An 18,842-nucleotide genomic window follows, 5' to 3' on the forward strand; every position below is an offset into this window, starting at 1 on the left:
TTGCAGTGTTCTGTCGCTCTCTTTTCTTGCAGTGTTTCTGTCGCACTCTTTTCTTGCAGTGTTCTGTCGCTCTCTTGTTTTGCAGTGTTCTGTCGCTCTCTTTTCTTGCAGTGTTTCTGTCGCTCTCTTTTCTTGCAGTGTTTCTGTCGCTCTCTTTTCTTGCAGTGTTTCTGTCGCTCTCTTTTCTTGCAGTGTTCTGTCGTTCTCTTGTTTGCAGTGTTCTGTCGCTCTCTTTTCTTGCAGTGTTTCTGTCGCTCTCTTTTCTTGCAGTGTTTCTGTCTCTCTCTTTTCTTGCAGTGTTCTGTCGCTCTCTTGTTTTGCAGTGTTTCTGTCGCTCTCTTTTCTTGCAGTGTTTTGTTGCTCTCTTGTTTGCAGTGTTCTGTCGCTCTCTTGCAGTGTTTCTGTCGCTCTCTTTTCTTACAGTGTTTCTGTCGCTCTCTTTTCTTGCAGTGTTTCTGTCGCTCTCTTTTCTTGCAGTGTTTCTGTCGCTCTCTTTTCTTGCAGTGTTCTGTCGCTCTCTTGCAGTGTTCTGTCGTTCTCTTGTTTGCAGTGTTCTGTCGCTCTCTTTTCTTGCAGTGTTTCTGTCGCTCTCTTTTCTTGCAGTGTTTGTCTCTCTCCTGCTGTAGGTCACCTGGATCTTGATGTCTCTGTAAACAGATTAGTTACCTAGAAAGATACAAATGAAGCCATTCCTGTGCTGTAACCCTGTGCTAATTGTGGCATCCCTGGAGCATTGGAGGGGGGGGGTTGCAGTAATTTACTCTCCTGTTTACATAACATCACTAATTGTCTGACACTGATACTGGGGACAATATGTCTGTATTGTGTCGTGTTACCATGACAACACTGAGGATGATTTATACTGCCAGAAGAGTAATGTTTAAAGCCGAGATGTCTCCTGATGTGCCCATCACTGCTCCGATTATCCGGCTGTTCCCCATGCTCAGCCTGTACTGATGCTGAAGTCACTGACTGAGCTGCAGTGTAAAGTATGGCGAAGTGACATAACAGTTGCCTGTTAGTTAGCTCCATTGATATTTATGGTTATGTTCAGACAACCTCAGACTCCCATAAATAATTAAATTACCTGCAGTTACTAATGCTAAATATGCAGCATGTAGAACATGCCGTGCTGGGATGGACTTTTATTATTTGTTTGCTCCGTTGTAGTGTGGGTTTACAGCACCATGACAGTGCGGGTGCCAGCATCGTGGCAGCGCGGGTGCCAGCTCCGTGACAGCGCGGGTGCCAGCTCCGTGACAGCGCGGGTGCCAGCTCCGTTGCAGCGTGGGTTTCCAGCTCATGGCAGCGCGGGTGCCAGCTCCGTGACAGCGCGGGTGCCTGCTCTGTGACAGCGCGGGTGCCAGCTCCGTGACAGCGCGGGTGCCAGCTCCGTTGCAGCGTGGGTTTCCAGCTCATGGCAGCGCGGGTGCCAGCTCCGTGACAGCGCGGGTGCCTGCTCCGTGACAGCGCGGGTGCCAGCTCCGTGACAGCGCGGGTTCCAGCTCCATGACAGCGCGGGTGCCAGCTCCGTGACAGCGCGGGTTCCAGCTCCATGACAGCGCGGGTGCCAGCTCCGTGACAGCGCGGGTGCCAGCTCCGTTGCAGGGCAGGTTTCAAGCTCATGGCAGTGCGGGTGCCAGCTCCGTGGCAGCGCGGGTGCCTTCTCTGTGGTAGTGTGGTTGCCTACTCCCTTCCCTGTGTAGTGGAACTTCTGCATACTCCAGGCCCTGAAAAAACATAAAAAATGTGAGAAACATCCAATAAATGTTCCTCTTGGATTATAACCAGTGTCCTCTCTTTTTGGCTGGTAGCTTTCCAATCTTCGAGAACCCCTACACCATGGACATCCACGAGTCTCCGGTCACCTGCACGGAGTATTTTGCAGACTGCCCTCATGAGTTTATTCTAGTTCTCTATGCTCTTGGCGCAAAGCACAAAAAGCAAGGATACAGCAACAAGGTGAATCTCCTGCATCTCAGGTATCCAGAACAGCGCCGCACTGGCCGGCCGGCTGTGATGTGTGCAATATTGGTGCAGATTACAGTGCTAATCAGAAGGATTGAGCAGTTTACTTTACAGAAATATGCAGTGCTTCAGGGAGCAGGAGGTAGAGATGGGCAGTGTGATGAGGGCAGTGAAGGTAGAGATGTGCAGTGTGATGAGACAGGAGGACTTTGATGTGCAGTGAGATGAGAGGAGGTAGGGATGTGCAGTGTGATGAGAGAGGAGGATATGGAGATGCCAGTCTGATGAGAAAGGAGATGGAGATGTACAGTGTAATAAGGGAGGAGGAGATGGAGTTTTACAGTGTGATGAGGGAGAAGGAGATGGCAGTGGGATAAGAGTGGAGGAGATGGCAGTGTGATGAGAGAGGAGGATATGGAGATGGCAGTCTGATGAGAGAGGTGGAGATGTGCAGTGTGATGAGAGGAGGAGATGGAGATGACAGTGTGATGAGAGAGGAGGAGATGGAGATGTGCAGTGTGAGAAAGGAGGAGATGGAGATGTTCAGTGTGATGAGAGGAGGTGGAGATGAAGATGTGCAGTGTGATGAGGGACGAGATGGAGATGTGCAGTGTGATGAGGGAGGAGGAGATGGAGATGTGCAGTGTGATGAGGGAGGATGAGATAAAGATGAGCAGTGTGATGAGGAAGATGGAGATGTGCAGTGTGATGAGAGGAGGAGATGGAGATATAGATATGCAGTGTGATGAGGGAGGAGGAGATGGAGATGTGCAGTGTGATGAGGGAGGAGGAGATGTAGATGGGCAGTGTGATGAGGGAGGAGGAGATGTGCAGAGGAAGGAGATGGAGATGTGCAGTGTGATGAGAGAGGAGGAGATGAAGATGTGCAGTGTGATGAGGGAGGAGGAGATGGAGATGTGCAATGTGATGAGAGGAGGAGATGGAGATGTGCAATGTGATGAGAGGAGGAGATGGAGATGTGCAGTGTGATGAGGGAGGAGGAGATGGAAATGTGCAGTGTGATGAGGGAGGAGATGAAGATGTGCAGTGTGATGAGGGAGGAAGAGATGGAGCTGTGCAGTGTGATGAGGGAGGAGGAGATGTGCAGTGCCATGAGGGAGGAGGAGATGGAGATGTGCAGTGTGATGAGGGAGGAGGAGATGGAGATGTGCAGTGTGATGAGAGGAGGTGGAGATGGAGATGTGCAGTGTGATGAGAGGAGGTGGAGATGGAGATGTGCAGTGTGATGAGGGAGGAGATGGAGATGTGCAGTGTGATGAGGGAGGAGATGTAGATGTGCAGTGTAATGAGGGAGGAGATGTAGATGTGCAGTGTAATGAGGGAGGAGATGGAGATGTGCAGTGTAATGAGAGGTGGAGATGTGCAGTGTGATGAGGGAGGAGGAGATGTGCAGTGTGATGAGGGAGGAGGAGATGTGCAGTGTGATGAGGGAGGAGGAGATGGAGATGTGCAGTGTGATGAGGGAGGAGGAGATGGAGCTGTGCAGTGTGATGAGGGAGGAGGAGATGTGCAGTGCCATGAGGGAGGAGGAGATGGAGATGTGCAGTGTGATGAGGGAGGAGGAGATGGAGATGTGCAGTGTGATGAGAGGAGGTGGAGATGGAGATGTGCAGTGTGATGAGGGAGGAGATGGAGATGTGCAGTGTGATGAGGGAGGAGATGTAGATGTGCAGTGTAATGAGGGAGGAGATGTAGATGTGCAGTGTAATGAGGGAGGAGATGGAGATGTTCAGTGTGATGAGAGGTGGAGATGTGCAGTGTGATGAGGGAGGAGGAGATGTGCAGTGTGATGAGGGAGGAGGAGATGTGCAGTGTGATGAGGGAGGAGGAGATGGAGATGTGCAGTGTGATGAGGGAGGAGGAGATGGAGATGTGCAGTGTGATGAGGGAGGAGGAGATGGAGATGTGCAGTGTGATGAGAGGAGGTGGAGATGGAGATGTGCAGTGTGATGAGGGAGGAGATGGAGATGTGCAGTGTGATGAGGGAGGAGATGTAGATGTGCAGTGTAATGAGGGAGGAGATGTAGATGTGCAGTGTAATGAGGGAGGAGATGTTCAGTGTGATGAGAGGTGGAGATGTGCGGTGTGATGAGGGAGGAGGAGATGTGCAGTGTGATGAGGGAGGAGGAGATGGAGATGTGCAGTGTGATGAGGGAGGAGGAGATGGAGATGTGCAGTGTGATGAGGGAGGAGGAGATGGAGATGTGCAGTGTGATGAGGGAGGATGAGATGTGCAGTGCATTTTGGTTAGAGATCAAGATGCAGACGTGTAATGGGGAGATGGAGCTGAAGGTGCAGATGTGCAGAGAAGACAGAGCTGTGGCGCTGGGGTGTGGTGCCAGTTATTGGTCTGATAAATTAACAAAAAACCTAGTCGCATAGTTAGTTGTAACAAGGAAAACCTCTCGGATGTAACTGTTCAGAAAGAAAGATGCCACTGCAAAAGAGCACGAAGAAAAGGAGAAAACGGGGTGTATGGTTCAAGCAGTTTAGAAATGGTTATTGATTCTCAAACATTTTTAAAAAGTATTAAAAAAGAGGTAGAAAAAGACAAAGCGTGCCACCCATCCTTCACAATAGATCAAGGTCATATATATCTTTACAAGTGTAAATAATTGCTCCCCTGATGCAAATTCCCAATGGATTGATCCCTTTGTGGTATAAATTAGAAGTTGTATGTAAAGGGGTCCACTCGCCTCTATCATTATTAGGTTGGCGAGTCCTGTGAATGACTACTGTGCGCACGCGCCCCCGCTAACCGCGTCTCCCGGCATCTAAGTGTCCTGTGCACCTGACCGGGAGCTATAGCAGCGGCCACGTTCCCGCTCATGCACATTGGGGAATCTGATGGTTGGATCACTGACTAATGGGCAATCAAACGACTTTCCATGTGACCTGTTACCCTGGCTGCAAAAAGGACCTGTCAGGTAACACCACATCACACAACACCACCACACGACACCACATCATAGCGACATGGAGTAAATACGCGAAACGCGCGTTGGGGTTAATAATATCCATTTTTGTGACTACCTGATCCTCCTCTCTGTGAGTGTGAGTAAGATGCTTTTCTTTATTAATGCATTCACTTTGATAATTTATTTAAATTATGCATTTGAAAGGTTTTCTCCTTGCACCTCTGGGCAATGACTACGGTGCGTCCACCATAGATCAGACATTGAGTATCTACTCTTGACCTGTGGAAGACAGTTATTGTATGTGGACGCTTCTTGGGAATTTGTGCGAGGGGAGCAATTCCTCTCCGTCTTGTAAAGATATACCGTATATGACCTTGATCCTTTGTGAAGGATGGGTGTCACGCTTTGTCTGTCTTTTTGTACCTCTTTTTTAATACTTTTAAAATGTTTGAGAATCAATAAAATTTTCTAAATTACTTGAAACATATAACTCCGTTTTCTCCTTTTCTTCATTGATCTCATAAATATCTGATGTTTTGTGCAGGAATGGCCGATAACAGGCGGCATATGGAACCTTGGAACCACTGCATACCCCGAAATCATTGTGACAGGGTAAGACCTTGATCCACTGGGGGAGGGGGGGAGGGGCTATAAATGTGAGAAATACCAAAGTATACTTCTGATGGTTGGGAGCCGCCATGTGCGCAGGTTTCGCCTTCATAAAGGAGCTTCCTCAGCCATTACCTAATGAGGCTTGTTATGAAGCCCTCGCCCTGGAGTCTGCGCTGTCCTTTCACACCAGTAGCTCAGTAGATTGTCATGTTTCTGCCATTAACAGCTCCAGTAGATCAGTAGATGTGGCACGCTGTGTATCTGGTTGTAATGAGGATTACTTGGGAGCTGTAAATCTGCCCAAATATTGCAGCTGGAAAAGTTCGTAGCTTTGTAATAGTCTTTGTATTTCAATCTTTTTTTATGATCCCTACTTACGCTCAATGTACAGGAACATTTTATATAGATCAAGAGGTTAAAAATCTGTCCCCACTTATAGAAATGTTTAGGCTATGTTCAGATGTTCACATTGCATTTTGCCCTATGTTTATCCCATCGGCACATACAATCAAATCCCATTTTGTGGGAGTTCAGCCGTAAGCCTTGAAGGAGCCACTGAACATAGGCTGAAACGTGATATGAACATAACCGTAGTCACCAATCTAATTACATTGCTGGGTTGGATGGTGAAATAGGTTTCTTTACTGTACATACCATCCTGGCTGCACTTGGATATTCCAGATATTCCATCGCTGAGCAAATTGACAAATGCACCAAGCACGGGCCGATTCCTGCAAGGGCACTGAGCACGGGCCGCTTCCTACAAGTGCACTGAGCACAGGCCGCTTCCTACAAGTGCACTGAGCACAGGCCGATTCCTGCAAGTGCACTGAGCACGGGCCGATTCTTGCAAGTACACTGAGCACGGGCCACTTCCTTCAAGGGCACTGAGCACAGGCCAATTCCTGCAAGTGCACGGAGTACGGGCCGCTTCCTACAAGTGCACTGAGCACAGGCCGATTCCTGCAAGTACACTGAGCACGGGCCGATTCTTGCAAGTGCACTGAGTACGGGCCGCTTCCTGCAAGGGCACTGAGCACAGGCCAATTCCTGCAAGTGCACGGAGTACGGGCCGCTTCCTACAAGTGCACTGAGCACAGGCCGATTCCTGCAAGGGCACTGAGCACAGGCCGATACCTGCAAGTACACTGAGCACGGGCCGATTCTTGCAAGTGCACTGAGTACGGGCCGCTTCCTGCAAGGGCACTGAGCACAGGCCGATTCCTGCAAGTGCACGGAGTACGGGCCGCTTCCTACAAGTGCACTGAGCACAGGCCGATTCCTGCAAGGGCAGTGAGCATAGGCCGATACCTGCAAGTACACTGAGCACGGGCCGATTCTTGCAAGTACACTGAGCACGGGCCACTTCCTGCAAGGGCACTGAGCACGGGCCAATTCCTGCAAGTGCACTGAGTACGGGCCGCTTCCTACAAGTGCACTGAGCACAGACCGATTCCTGCAAGGGCACTGAGCAGTGACCGATTACTGGAAATGCACTGAGCATGGGCGGATTCCAGCAAGTGCACTGAGCGTGGGCCAATTCCAGCAAGTGCACTGAGCACAGGCCGCTTCATGCAAGTGCACTGAGCACATGCCGATTCCTGCAAGAGCAATGAGCGCGGGCCGATTCCTGCAAGGGCACTGAGCACTGACCGATTACTGCAAATGCACTGAGCATGGGCGGATTCCAGCAAGTGCACTGAGCGTGGGCCAATTCCAGCAAGTGCACTGATTACAGGCCGCTTCATGCAGGTGCACTGAGCATGGGCCGATCCCTGCAAGTGCACTGAGCGTGGGCAAATTCCAGCGAGTGCACTGAGCACAGGCCGATTCCAGCAAGTGAACTGAGCATGGGCCGATTCCTGCAAGTGCACTGAGCGTGGGCTGATTCGAGCAAGTGCACTGAGCACAGGGCAATTCCAGCAAAGGTCCAGGTCTTGATACTCCCACCTATTGCTCAGATAGTTCCATCCATACCCCTGAGAGGTGAGCAGCTCAGGAGATAGGAGCACACAGCTATGAAGCCTGTGCTTTCTGCTGAATCCATACTCCTCTGTGTGCGCTACGACGGGAGCTCTGCCTCCTGAGCTGCACTCCTCTCTTGGTAAGGATGAAGTGTTTGAGCCTCATTTACATTTATAATCCTAGTTGATTTTCTCTGACATGGAGCATCATGTGCGGCCAGGAAGGTATGTGATACTTGTCACAGCTGAGAGTTTGTGACCATTGTGTCCAGTGCTCTGTGTCAGTGCAGGTATATGTGTCTGTCTAGCAGCTGATCCTGGGGCTGTGTAAACAGGATACATTGTAACAAACACTCACTGATGAGAAGTTTGCCCTCACTTTTCAGTTTCTGGATGTAAGAATATTCCATTTCCTGAAAGCAGCAGAGATGTTTTCCATGATAGTTGGTCTTGTGGTGCCGGCCGCTCTGCGGTTACACTCCTGATTGTGGCCTTTCTACTTTCTATTGTGGGAATTATTGTTATAATTTCTATTACCCTCCGTGATGACGCCTGCACCTGAGCTCTTACCTATGTCTCCTTTATGTTCGCAGTCACGCTGACGGTTCTGTGAAATTCTGGGACGCCTCTGCCAGTAAGTACCAGGCCTTCCGTACTGCCTGATCATGACTTTTGGATATGGGACGGACCCCATTCCATCTTAAAACAACCATACCTACAGTAAATCTACACACTGGAATAAATACATAAAACACATTATTTTGGTTGTTAAAGTGGCCACAGCTTTATTTAAGTCACAGGATTAACCCCTTAATGACTGCCGATGCGCCTTTTAACGGTGACAGTTAAGGGTACTTAATCCTCAGCGCCGCTTTTTAACGGCAATGAGAAATAAGTGAATAGCTCCCCCCAGCATCGGAAATTCTCCAAGGTCTCGGCTACTAGGTGTAGCTGAGACTCCAAAAAACACGATTTGGGACAGTTTTTACCGACCCCAGTGTATCCCCCGTGATGTCTCCCGGCCAACGGCGTCTTCTTCTGGGAAGAAAATGGAAATGTTTGCTATTGGTTTATTTTGATCCCTGTGACAGACCCTATCACAGTGATCGAAATAGAAAAATTGTAAATAAACCCCCCTTTATCGCCACTTTAGTTAGGTAAAAAATAATAAAATAAAAAAAAAATTATTTCCATTTTTCTATTATGGTTAGGTTTGGGGCTAGGGTAATAGTTGGGGTTAGAGCTAGGGTTAGGATTGTAGTTAGGTGTTGAGTTCCTGCAGCTGCACAGCGTGAATTCAGAGCCTTGCATCCAGTGGTCTCCCATTCTCCACCGACCGCTCAGGAGCCTGCACAGCAATCTCGGCATCCCAGGCGCTCTGCTCAGACCAGCTCTGTAGGACTGGTTATTGCTGCCACCTCTGGGTCAGCAATAGCTGCGCAGAGGCTGTCCTGCAGCAAGCCACTCCAGAGGCTAAGTCCTCTCGTCGCGCTACTGGGCATGCTCACGAGACGATCTCCCATTGGAGATCGGGAGTCACATGCTCAGGTCCTTCTCCTGATCTGATTGGTCCATCTCAGAGATCTGGAAGGTCCCGGAAGTGCATGCCTATAAAAGGCCCGCATGACCGCTCAGCCATGCGATAGTATAGACTCTAATTGCTACTGTGTGAATGGTGATGGATGTATGGACTGCGAATGACTCATTAAGATTCCCCTCCCTCTGATATTACGAGTGCGATTAGGGATCTAGTTATAGAGTCAGCGCCAGTCAGTGGCAAGTTACTGGCCACACGGCACATCCTCCACATTGCTAGCGTCCGACGGTGCACCCCTCTTGGGCACTGTCGTATTGCGGCTGGGACAGTCGCCGCGCAGCTGTAGCAGCAGTAGTTGGCGTCCACGGTAGCGACGCCGCACGCACGGTAGGTCTAGACGGACATCGCCCTGAGTCTTGGGCTTAGTCCTGTGACCACATACCGTGCGTGCACTTCGCTGAGTCCTGTGAGGTCAACAGGCTCGACATTTATGTTCATGCCTTAGGCGACTCTGTGAATCAACAGAGTACGCCCAGCGCACATCGGGTGACGTATAACCCGCGTGTGCTATACCGCCATATAGCGCGTCTGCCATTGTCTAGCAGCAGTTTTAACGCCTACTGCACGGTGGACCCCGGGCGGCGAACGCACTTTCTATTATTTAATATTTAGTGCGTTCCGCCGTCCCTAACATTATACTAGCGCCAGGGTCTGGCTAGTAATGGCGGACCTGCAAAAGCTTCGGCAGTACATTGGCGGCTGGAGAGAAGGTTGGCGGTTATTGAGAGCTCCACCTCAGCTGCGAATGCTACAGTGGCAGCTGCCCAAGCAGTCGCAGAGGCTGTCTCGCATGTGCCCACACCCACGTTTGTGCCGACAATGTCCCGCCTCCCGTTGCCCGATAAATTTTCTGGTTACAGCGCCGCCTGCAGGGGTTTCGTGAGCCAGTGCTCTATCCAGCTTGAGTTACTGGACACGCGATTCCCTACAGAGAGGGCTAAGGTGGGGTTTATCATCTCCCTCTTGTCGGGCAGGGCGTTAGAATGGGCCACGCCGCTCTGGGAGTGTGGTGATCCTGTGGTTCTGAGCGCTGCTCAGTTCCTAACCTCTCTAAAACAGGTCTTTTTGGGACCACGGGTCACTCACGACACCTCTCTCCAGCTATTAGCTTTAACACAGGGCTCCCTCTCGGTCAGCCACTACGCTGTTTGTTTTCGGACACTGGCTTCCGAGTTAGAGTGGCCTGATAAGGCGCTCGTCCCTGTGTCCTGGAGGGGTTTGGCGGAGCATGTCAAAGATGTTCTAGCTACCCGGGAGGTTCCCGTAACTCTGGAGGAGTTGACTACTATCTCCACCCGCATTGATCTCTGTTATATTGAGTGCGGGTTGGAGCGAGCTCAATCCAGACAGAGGGTTAGGTTGGCTCCTGCCTTCTCTATACCTCTTGAACCCACGGAGGTGTCTCGCACTGGCTCTACGCCGTGTCCGGTGCGAAACTCCGCACGCTGTTATCAGTGCCGGCAGTTTGGCCACGCGGCTAACTCGTGTCCACAGCGGTCGAAAAAACGATCACGCCACATGGTCGTAGGAGGGGGTCTGTCTGATATGAAACACTTTTTTCCCAAACCGGTATTCCAAGGAACATTAGATAGCGGTGCTTCCACCTGGGAGGTAGAGGTCACGGTGGACTCCGGGGCAGAAGGAAATTTCATGTCTTCGTCCTTCGCCCAAAAGCACGCCATCCCGCTGGTGCTACTGCCCCATCCCATGACCATCAAGGTGGTTAATGGTGCACCTTTACCATCTCAGGTCACCCACCAGAGAGCACCTTTTGGTCTTTCTATCTCACCACGAGACCTAGTCCCTGTTCATTTTGCCAGATGGCATCAACCAGGTGCTTCTCAAAGTTCTGTTATGATTGGGTCACTGAGGAGGAAAGCAAGACCAAGCTAAGCCACAGAAAACCAGAGAGGTTGGTAACTAAGCGGATTGCAGTCCCCCGATCCTATCCACACAAGTAGCAGTAGCTGTGGAGCGTACCTACGATGATTCTAGACGCCTCGACACAGCCGGAGAACTAAATAAGCCTAAAGCAAGAAAGGGGAAATCTAAACTGCCCCAGAGCAGACCCCAAAGGAATAGATAGCCCCCAAACATATATTGTCGGTGAGACAAGATGAAAACAGAAACGCAGGTAGGAAAATAGGCTGAGCAAACGATGGGGCCCAAACTAACTAGACAGGACAGGAAAGGAAAGACACTGTCTGAAATCACGCAAAAAAACCTACAAAAAATGCCCAACACGTCTAATAGAAAAAAATACTGAAGTCACTAGACTTCGCCCACTATATCAGCACTCTGGTATATTCTGAAAACAGAGCAAAAAGAGGCCAATCTAATAAGGGACAAAAACAAACTGGCACAAACAGTAACATACGGATGGAAATTCAGCACAGCCCCAGCCGGGGCTGGCTGACCACACAAAACTGAAATAGACAAAACCAGATCAAATGTGAACAATAGCAAAAGAACACTTAGCTTGAGCATGCAGTGGCTGAGCTGGAAACTAAGACCTCAGGAGGCAGGAAAAAATCACCAGCAGGGATAGAGGGAGTTGACTTTCTTAAATCCAGTCAGAAACTCCCAATGTCCAATCGTCCTCCTCATTATCAGGTGGCAGGCCTCTGTTAATTAGATCAGCTCCATTACCTCCTGTAACCACCAGAGGGAGCCCGGAAAGAAAACTTGCGACCCCTCTGTCAATACAACCATCTCCACTACCTTCACCAACAACCAGAGGAAGGCCGGAAAGTGAATTCACAACAGTACCCCCCCTTGAGGAGGGGTCACCGAACCCTCATCCACGCCACCAGGCCGATCAGGATGGGCCCGGTGAATAGCTCGAACCAATCTATCGGCATGAATGTCAGAAGCAGAGACCCAGGAATTATCCTCCTGACCATAACCCTTCCATTTGACCAAGTACTAGAGTCTCCGTCTAGCCAAACAAGAATTCAAAATTTTCTCTACCTCATATTCCACATTGCCTTTAACCAATAGAGGGTCAGGAGGTGCCGCCATAGGAACTACTGGCTCCACAAACCTCTTCAACAGAGATTTATGAAACACGTTATAGATCTTAAACGTAACTGGAAGAGCCAATCGAAAAGAAACAGGATTAAGAATCTCCAAAATCTTATAAGGTCCAATGAATCTTGGCTTGAACTTTGGAGACGCAACCTTCATGGGAATATTCTTTGACGACAACCAAACCATATCACCCACTTTAAACCGGGGACCAATGGTCCTATGCTGGTTGGAAAACCGTTGGACTTTTTCCTGAGAGAGTGACAACTTATCCACCACTTGGTCCCAAATCTGCTGCATTCTCTCTACCACAGTGTTCACACTTGGGCAGGTCGAAGATTCCACTTGCCCTGAAGAAAATCGAGGATGAAACCCAAAGTTACAGAAAAATGGCGACATCAAAGTGGCAGAACTAGCTCTATTGTTTAGCTCGAATTCGGCCAAGGGCAAAAATGAGACCCAGTCATCCTGATCAGCAGATATAAAACATCTCAAATAGGACTCCAAAGTCTGGTTTGTTCTCTCAGTCTGCCCATTCCTGGGTCTCTGCCTCTGATATTCATGCCAAAAGATTGGTGCGTGCCTTTCATCGGGCTCACCCTGATCGCCCTGGTAGCGTTGTTGAGGGTTCGGTGACCCCTCCTCAAGGGGGGGGGGTACTGTTGTGAGTTCATTTTCCCCTCCGTCATTGAGGCCTGGTGAACTCCCTATTCTAGTGAAAGAAGGTAGTGAGCCTGATTATCAGGCACCTGGGACTAATGAAGACGATTGGCTGAGTGGAGTCACTGACTGGATTTAAGGCAGCCTACGCCCTTTCTGCCCTGCGGGTGATTTCTCTGTGGACTCTTGGACACCAGTCTGATTCCTGCTCTCCTAAAGCTAAGTTTTCTGTTTTGCCTTTTTGCATTTAAGATTTGTTTTGGTTTTTCTTGCTTTTTGGATTCTGCCACTCCCTGCTGGAGTGTGCAGTGTTCCGTTAGCTCTGTCTTCTGAAAGTACCTGAGTGCTGATTTAGTTTTTGAAGCTTAGTTGCTTCAGGGCCATTTTTATATCAGCTTGTTGGCTTTTGTCTCTGATAGGGTTTTGGCAGATTGCAGACAGCAGCCTTCCTATCCGTTCCTATCTAGGTAGTTTTGGGCCCCGTCTTTGCTCAGCCTGTCTTTCTGTCTGTGTAAGTGTTTTCATCTTGCTTCACCGTCATTATATGTGGGGGGCTGCCTATTGCTTTGGGGTCTGCTCTGGGGCAGTTAGATTTCCCCTTTCCTTCTTTAGGCCTATGTATCTCTCCGGCTGGGATCGAGGGGTCTAGGTCATCGTAGGAACCCCCCACGGCTACTGCTAGTTGTGTTGATAGGTTCAGGGGTCTGCAATCTGATAGTTGCCAACTGCTCTGGTTTTCTGGACTTAGCTAGCATTTCTGTTTTTGCCTCCTACGGTTACTCAATCATAACACAGCGGCCTGCCACCTGATAATGAGGAGGACGATTGGACATTGGGAGTTTCTGACTGGATTTAAGACAGCTGACTCCCTCTATCCCTGCTGGTGATTTTTTCCTGCCGCCTGAGGTCTTAGTTTCCAGCTCAGTCCCTGCATGCTCAAGCTAAGTGTTCTTTTGCTATTGTTCACATTTGATTTGGTTTTGTCTATTTCAGTTTTGTGTGGTCAGCCAGCTCCGGCTGGGGCTGTGCTGAATTTCCATCCGTATGTTACTGTTTGTGCCCGTTTGATTTTTCCCTTAATAGAGTGGCCTCTCTTTGCTCTGTTTTCAGAATATACCATAGTGCTGATATAGTGGGCGAAGTCTAGTGACTTCAGTATTTTTTCTATCAGACGTGTTGGGCATTTTTTTCAGGGTTTTTCGAGTGATTGCAGACAGTGTCTTTCCTTTCCTGTCTTGTCTAGTTAGCTTGGGCCCCATCGTTTGCTCAGCCTATTTTCCTACCTGCGTTTGTTTTTTCATCTTGTCTCACCGACAATATATGTTTGGGGGCTATCTATTCCTTTGGGGTCTGCTCTGTGGCAGTTTAGATTTCCCCTTTCTTGCTTTAGGCTTATTTAGTTCTCCGGCTGTCGAGGCGTCTAGAATCATCGTAGGTATGCTCCACCACAGTGTCAACACCTGGGCAGGCAGAAGGCTCCACCTGCCCTGAAGAAAATCGAGGATGAAACCCAAAGTTACAAAAAAAAGGTGACATCAAAGTGGCAGAACTAGCTCTATTATTTAAAGCAAATTCGGCCAAGGGCAAAAATGAAACCCAATCATCCTGATCAGCGGAAATAAAACATCTCAAATACGACTCCAAGGTCTGGTTTGTTCTCTGTCTGCCCATTGGTCTGAGGGTGAAAAGCAGAGGAGAAGGACAGCTGAATTCCCAGCTTGGAACAGAAAGTCCTCCAAAATCTAGACACAAACTGAACTCCTCTGTCAGATACAATGTTCTCAGGAATCCCGTGTAAGCGAACCACCTGTTGCAAAAACAGGGGCACCAACTCAGAGGAAGATGGCAACTTAGGGAGTGGTACAAGATGAACCATCTTAGAGAACCTATCACAAATCACCCAAATAACAGTCATTCTTTGAGAGACCGGCATATCAGAGATTAAATCAATTGAAATATGGGTCCATGGCCTCTCGGGACAGGCAAAGGCATCAACAATCCACTAGAGCGAGAACAAGATTTAGACCGGGAGCAAGTCCCACAGGACTGCACAAAATTCCTGACATCATGAGACAAGGTGGGCCACCAAAAAGAGCGACTCACCAGATCTCTAGTACCAAAAATACCTGGATGACCAGCCAATGCAGAGCAATGAACTTCAGACATCACTCTCTTCTTCCACTGGTCAGGAACATACAACTTTCCACTGGGGCAACGCTCAGGTTTGTCCTCCTGGAACTCTTGCAGAGCAAGTCTCAAATCGGGCGAGATGGCAGAAAGAACTACCCCTTCGCCTAAGATGGTAGCAGGCTTGGTCACCACAGGAGAATCAGCAAAGAAACTCCTAGAGAGGGCGTCTGCCTTGACATTCTTAGTTCCAGGAAGAAAAGAAACCACAAAATCAAAACGTGTAAAAAACAAGGCCCACCTAGCCTGTCTAGGGTTCAAGCGTTTAGCCGACTCTAGGTAAATCAAGTTTTTGTGGTCAGTGAGGACCACAACTTGATGTTTAGCTCCCTCCAACCAATGTCTCCACTCCTCAAAGGCCCATTTCATGGCCAACAGTTCTCGATTCCCCACATCATAGTTACGTTCAGATGAAGAGAACTTTCGGGAAAAGAAAGCACAGGGATTCATTTTAGATGTTACCGGATCCTTTTGGGACAACACTGCTCCTGCACCAATCTCAGAAGCATCCACCTCTACCTGAAAAGGGAGTGAGACATCAGGTTGCCGCAGAACCGGGGCGGAGGTAAATCTACGCTTCAGCTCCTGAAAGGAAGCAACCGCCTCCGGAGACCAATTCAACACATCCGCACCCTTCCTGGTCAGGTCAGTCAATGGTTTGGCAATACTAGAAAATTTTGCTATAAATTTCCAATAAAAATTAGCAAAACCCAAAAACTTCTGGAGGGCCTTCAAAGAAGTGGGCTGAACCCAATCATAAATGGCCTGTACCTTGGCCGGGTCCATTTCAATAGTTGACGGAGACAAAATAAATCCCAAAAAGGAAATCCTCTGTACTCCAAAAAGGCATTTTGATCCCTTGACATACAGAGAATTCTCTCTCAAGATCCAGAACACAGTCCGAATATGTTCCACATGAGCATCCCAATCCTTGGAGAAGATCAAAATATCGTCCAGATAGATAATCAAAAATTTATCAACAAAGTCTCGGAAAATATCGTTCATGAAGCACTGGAAGACAGAAGGGGCATTAGTGAGCCCAAAAGGCATCACCAGGTACTCAAAATGTCCCTCCGGAGTATTAAACGCCGTCTTCCATTCATCCCCCTACTTAATGCGGATAAGATTATACGCCCCCCTGAGGTCAAGCTTGGTAAACCAGCAAGCACCTCTGACTCTAGAGAATAGATCCGAAATCAGGGGTAACGGATACTGATATTTAATAGTAATTTTATTGAGGGCACGATAATCAATACAAGGCCTTAAAGAACCATCCTTCTTGGCCACAAAAAAAAACCCGGCACCTAAGGGTGAAGAGGATGGTCTAATATGACCCTTCTCCAACGCCTCCTTAATATAGGACCGCATAGCCTCATGCTCGGGTACAGATAAATTGAAGAGCCGATCCTTAGGAACTTTACACCCCGGGCTTAGTTCAATTGCACAGTCATAACTCCTATGAGGAGGCAAGGACGCAGACTCATTCTCACTAAATACATCATAGAAGTCCGCCAAATAGTCAGGAACCTCATGCGACTGAGGAGAGGTGGAAAAAACCGGAGCCTCACTAAAGGTACACCGGCAACCCCAACTCACCACAGACACAGACTTCCAATCCAAAACTGGATTTTGAATCTGCAACCAGGGAAACCCCAGAACAACGGCATCATGCAGACCATGCAACACCAAAAATCTGCAATTTTCTTGGTGGTCTGGGGCGACCCGCATGACTAACTGGGTCCAAAACTGAGGTTTATTTTTAGCCAGAGGGGTAGCATCAATCCCCCTCAAAGGGATAGGCGTCTGCAGAGGTGTCAACGGAAATCCACAACGTTTAGCAAAATCCAAGTCCATTAGGTTTAGCGCTGCTCCCGAATCCACAAAAGCCTTGGCGGAAAAGGTGGACAGGGAACAGATCAGAGTAATCGCCAAAAGAAACTTAGGCTGAACCCCACCAACAGAAAACGTGTGTGCAAAGCGTTTCTCACTTTTAGGACAAACAGAAATAATATGTGAGGCATCTCCACAGAAAAAACACAGCTTATTACGCCTTCTGAATTCCTGGCGTTGCGCCTTAGACAAAACTCTATCACATTGCATAGGTTCAGACGTCTGTTCAACCGGTGGCAACACCTCTCGTGTAATCCTGCGTTCACGTAAACGCCGATCAACCTGAATGGCTAAAGACATAGAATCGTCCAGACCAGAGGGAACAGGAAATCCCACCATAGTATCTTTTACGGCTTCTGACAAACCCTTCCGAAAGAGAGCAGCCAAGGCACTATCATTCCAGGTAGTAAGGACCGCCCACTTTCGGAACTTTTGACAGTACAACTCTGCAGATTCTCGACCCTGGTTCAATGCTAACAGGGTCTTTTCAGCCTGATCAATAGCATTAGGTTCGTCGTACAGCAACCCCAAGGCTTGAAAAAATGCGTTCACATTAGTCAGAATAGGGTCATCTGGTTTCAAAGAAAACGCCCAATCCTGGGGATCGCCGCGCAGCAAAGAGATGACAATTTTAACCTGCTGCGTGGAGCTCCCTGACGAGTTAGGCTTCAAAGCAAAAAATAATTTACAATTATTTTTGAAACTCAAAAATTTAGATCGATCCCCAAAAAATACATCAGGTGTGGGGATCTTTGGTTCAACAGCATGTGAACGAGCAAGATAGGCGGAAATTCCTCGCACTTCAGCAGCGAGCTGCTCCACACGATCAGACACTTGCTTTATCTCCATTGAGAGAAAAAAAAATTCCCCCTACGGCCTCAGAGATATAGAGGAAAGAATATACACACTTTTTTTTTTTTTTTTTAAACACAATTCTTTCCTGCTATTGAGTACCCAAGGATCTGCGGATTGGCGGGTGATTCTGTTATGATTGAGTCACCGTAGGAGGCAAAAACAGAAATGCTAGCTAAGTCCAGAAAACCAGAGCAGTTGGCAACTATCAGATTGCAGACCCCTGAACCTGTCAACACAACTAGCAGTAGCCGTGGGGGGTTCCTACGATGACCTAGACCCCTCGATCACAGCCGGAGAGATACATAGGCCTAAAGAAGGAAAGGGGAAATCTAACTGCCCCAGAGCAGACCCCAAAGCAATAGGCAGCCCCCCACATATAATGACGGTGAAGCAAGATGAAAACACTTACACAGACAGAAAGACAGGCTGAGCAAAGATGGGGCCCAAAACTACCTAGATAGGAACGGATAGGAAGGCTGCTGTCTGCAATCTGCCAAAACCCTATCAGAGACAAAAGCCAACAAGCTGATATAAAAATGGCCCTGAAGCAACTAAGCTTCAAAAACTAAATCAGCACTCAGGTACTTTCAGAAGACAGAGCTAACGGAACACTGCACACTCCAGCAGGGAGTGGCAGAATCCAAAAAGCAAGAAAAACCAAAACAAATCTTAAATGCAAAAAGGCAAAACAGAAAACTTAGCTTTAGGAGAGCAGGAATCAGACTGGTGTCCAAGAGTCCACAGAGAAATCACCCGCAGGGCAGAAAGGGCGTAGGCTGCCTTAAATCCAGTCAGTGACTCCACTCAGCCAATCGTCTTCATTAGTCCCAGGTGCCTGATAATCAGGCTCACTACCTTCTTTCACTAGAATAGGGAGTTCACCAGGCCTCAGTGACGGAGGGGAAAATGAACTCACAACTCCTCTGTTAATTAGATCGGCCCAGAAAGAGAACTTGCGACCCCTCTGTCAATACAACCATCTCCACTACCTTCACCAGCAACCAGAGGTAGGCCAGAAAGTGAATTCACAACAGAGTTCCCTGGCGCCGTTACCATTCCCCTCATATTGATTGGTCTTCGGGGAATATACGGGGTTGGAGCAAGGACTGTGAGGGGAGGTGCATGAGGGGCAGTGTCCAAGTA

At 48.7% G+C, this 18,842-nt stretch overlaps 1 protein-coding gene across 8 annotated transcripts in view; it reads left to right on the top strand.

Moving 5' to 3' along the window:
- The window catches only part of STXBP5L (syntaxin binding protein 5L), a 340,555-nt gene that overhangs the window by 183,598 nt on the left and 138,115 nt on the right, over positions 1-18,842 (top strand). For all 8 annotated transcript variants that reach the window (XM_073576992.1, XM_073576994.1, XM_073576997.1 and 5 more), the window contains exons 12-14: positions 1,815-1,962; positions 5,452-5,519; positions 8,077-8,117. In XM_073576992.1, the coding sequence (XP_073433093.1) occupies positions 1,815-1,962; positions 5,452-5,519; positions 8,077-8,117 (257 nt within the window). The remainder of the gene's footprint in view (positions 1-1,814; positions 1,963-5,451; positions 5,520-8,076; positions 8,118-18,842) is intronic.

The sequence above is a fragment of the Dendrobates tinctorius genome, unplaced genomic scaffold (genome assembly GCF_039654945.1).
Source record: "Dendrobates tinctorius isolate UK_male_01 unplaced genomic scaffold, ASM3965494v1 ptg000054l, whole genome shotgun sequence".
NCBI lineage: Eukaryota > Metazoa > Chordata > Amphibia > Anura > Dendrobatidae > Dendrobates > Dendrobates tinctorius.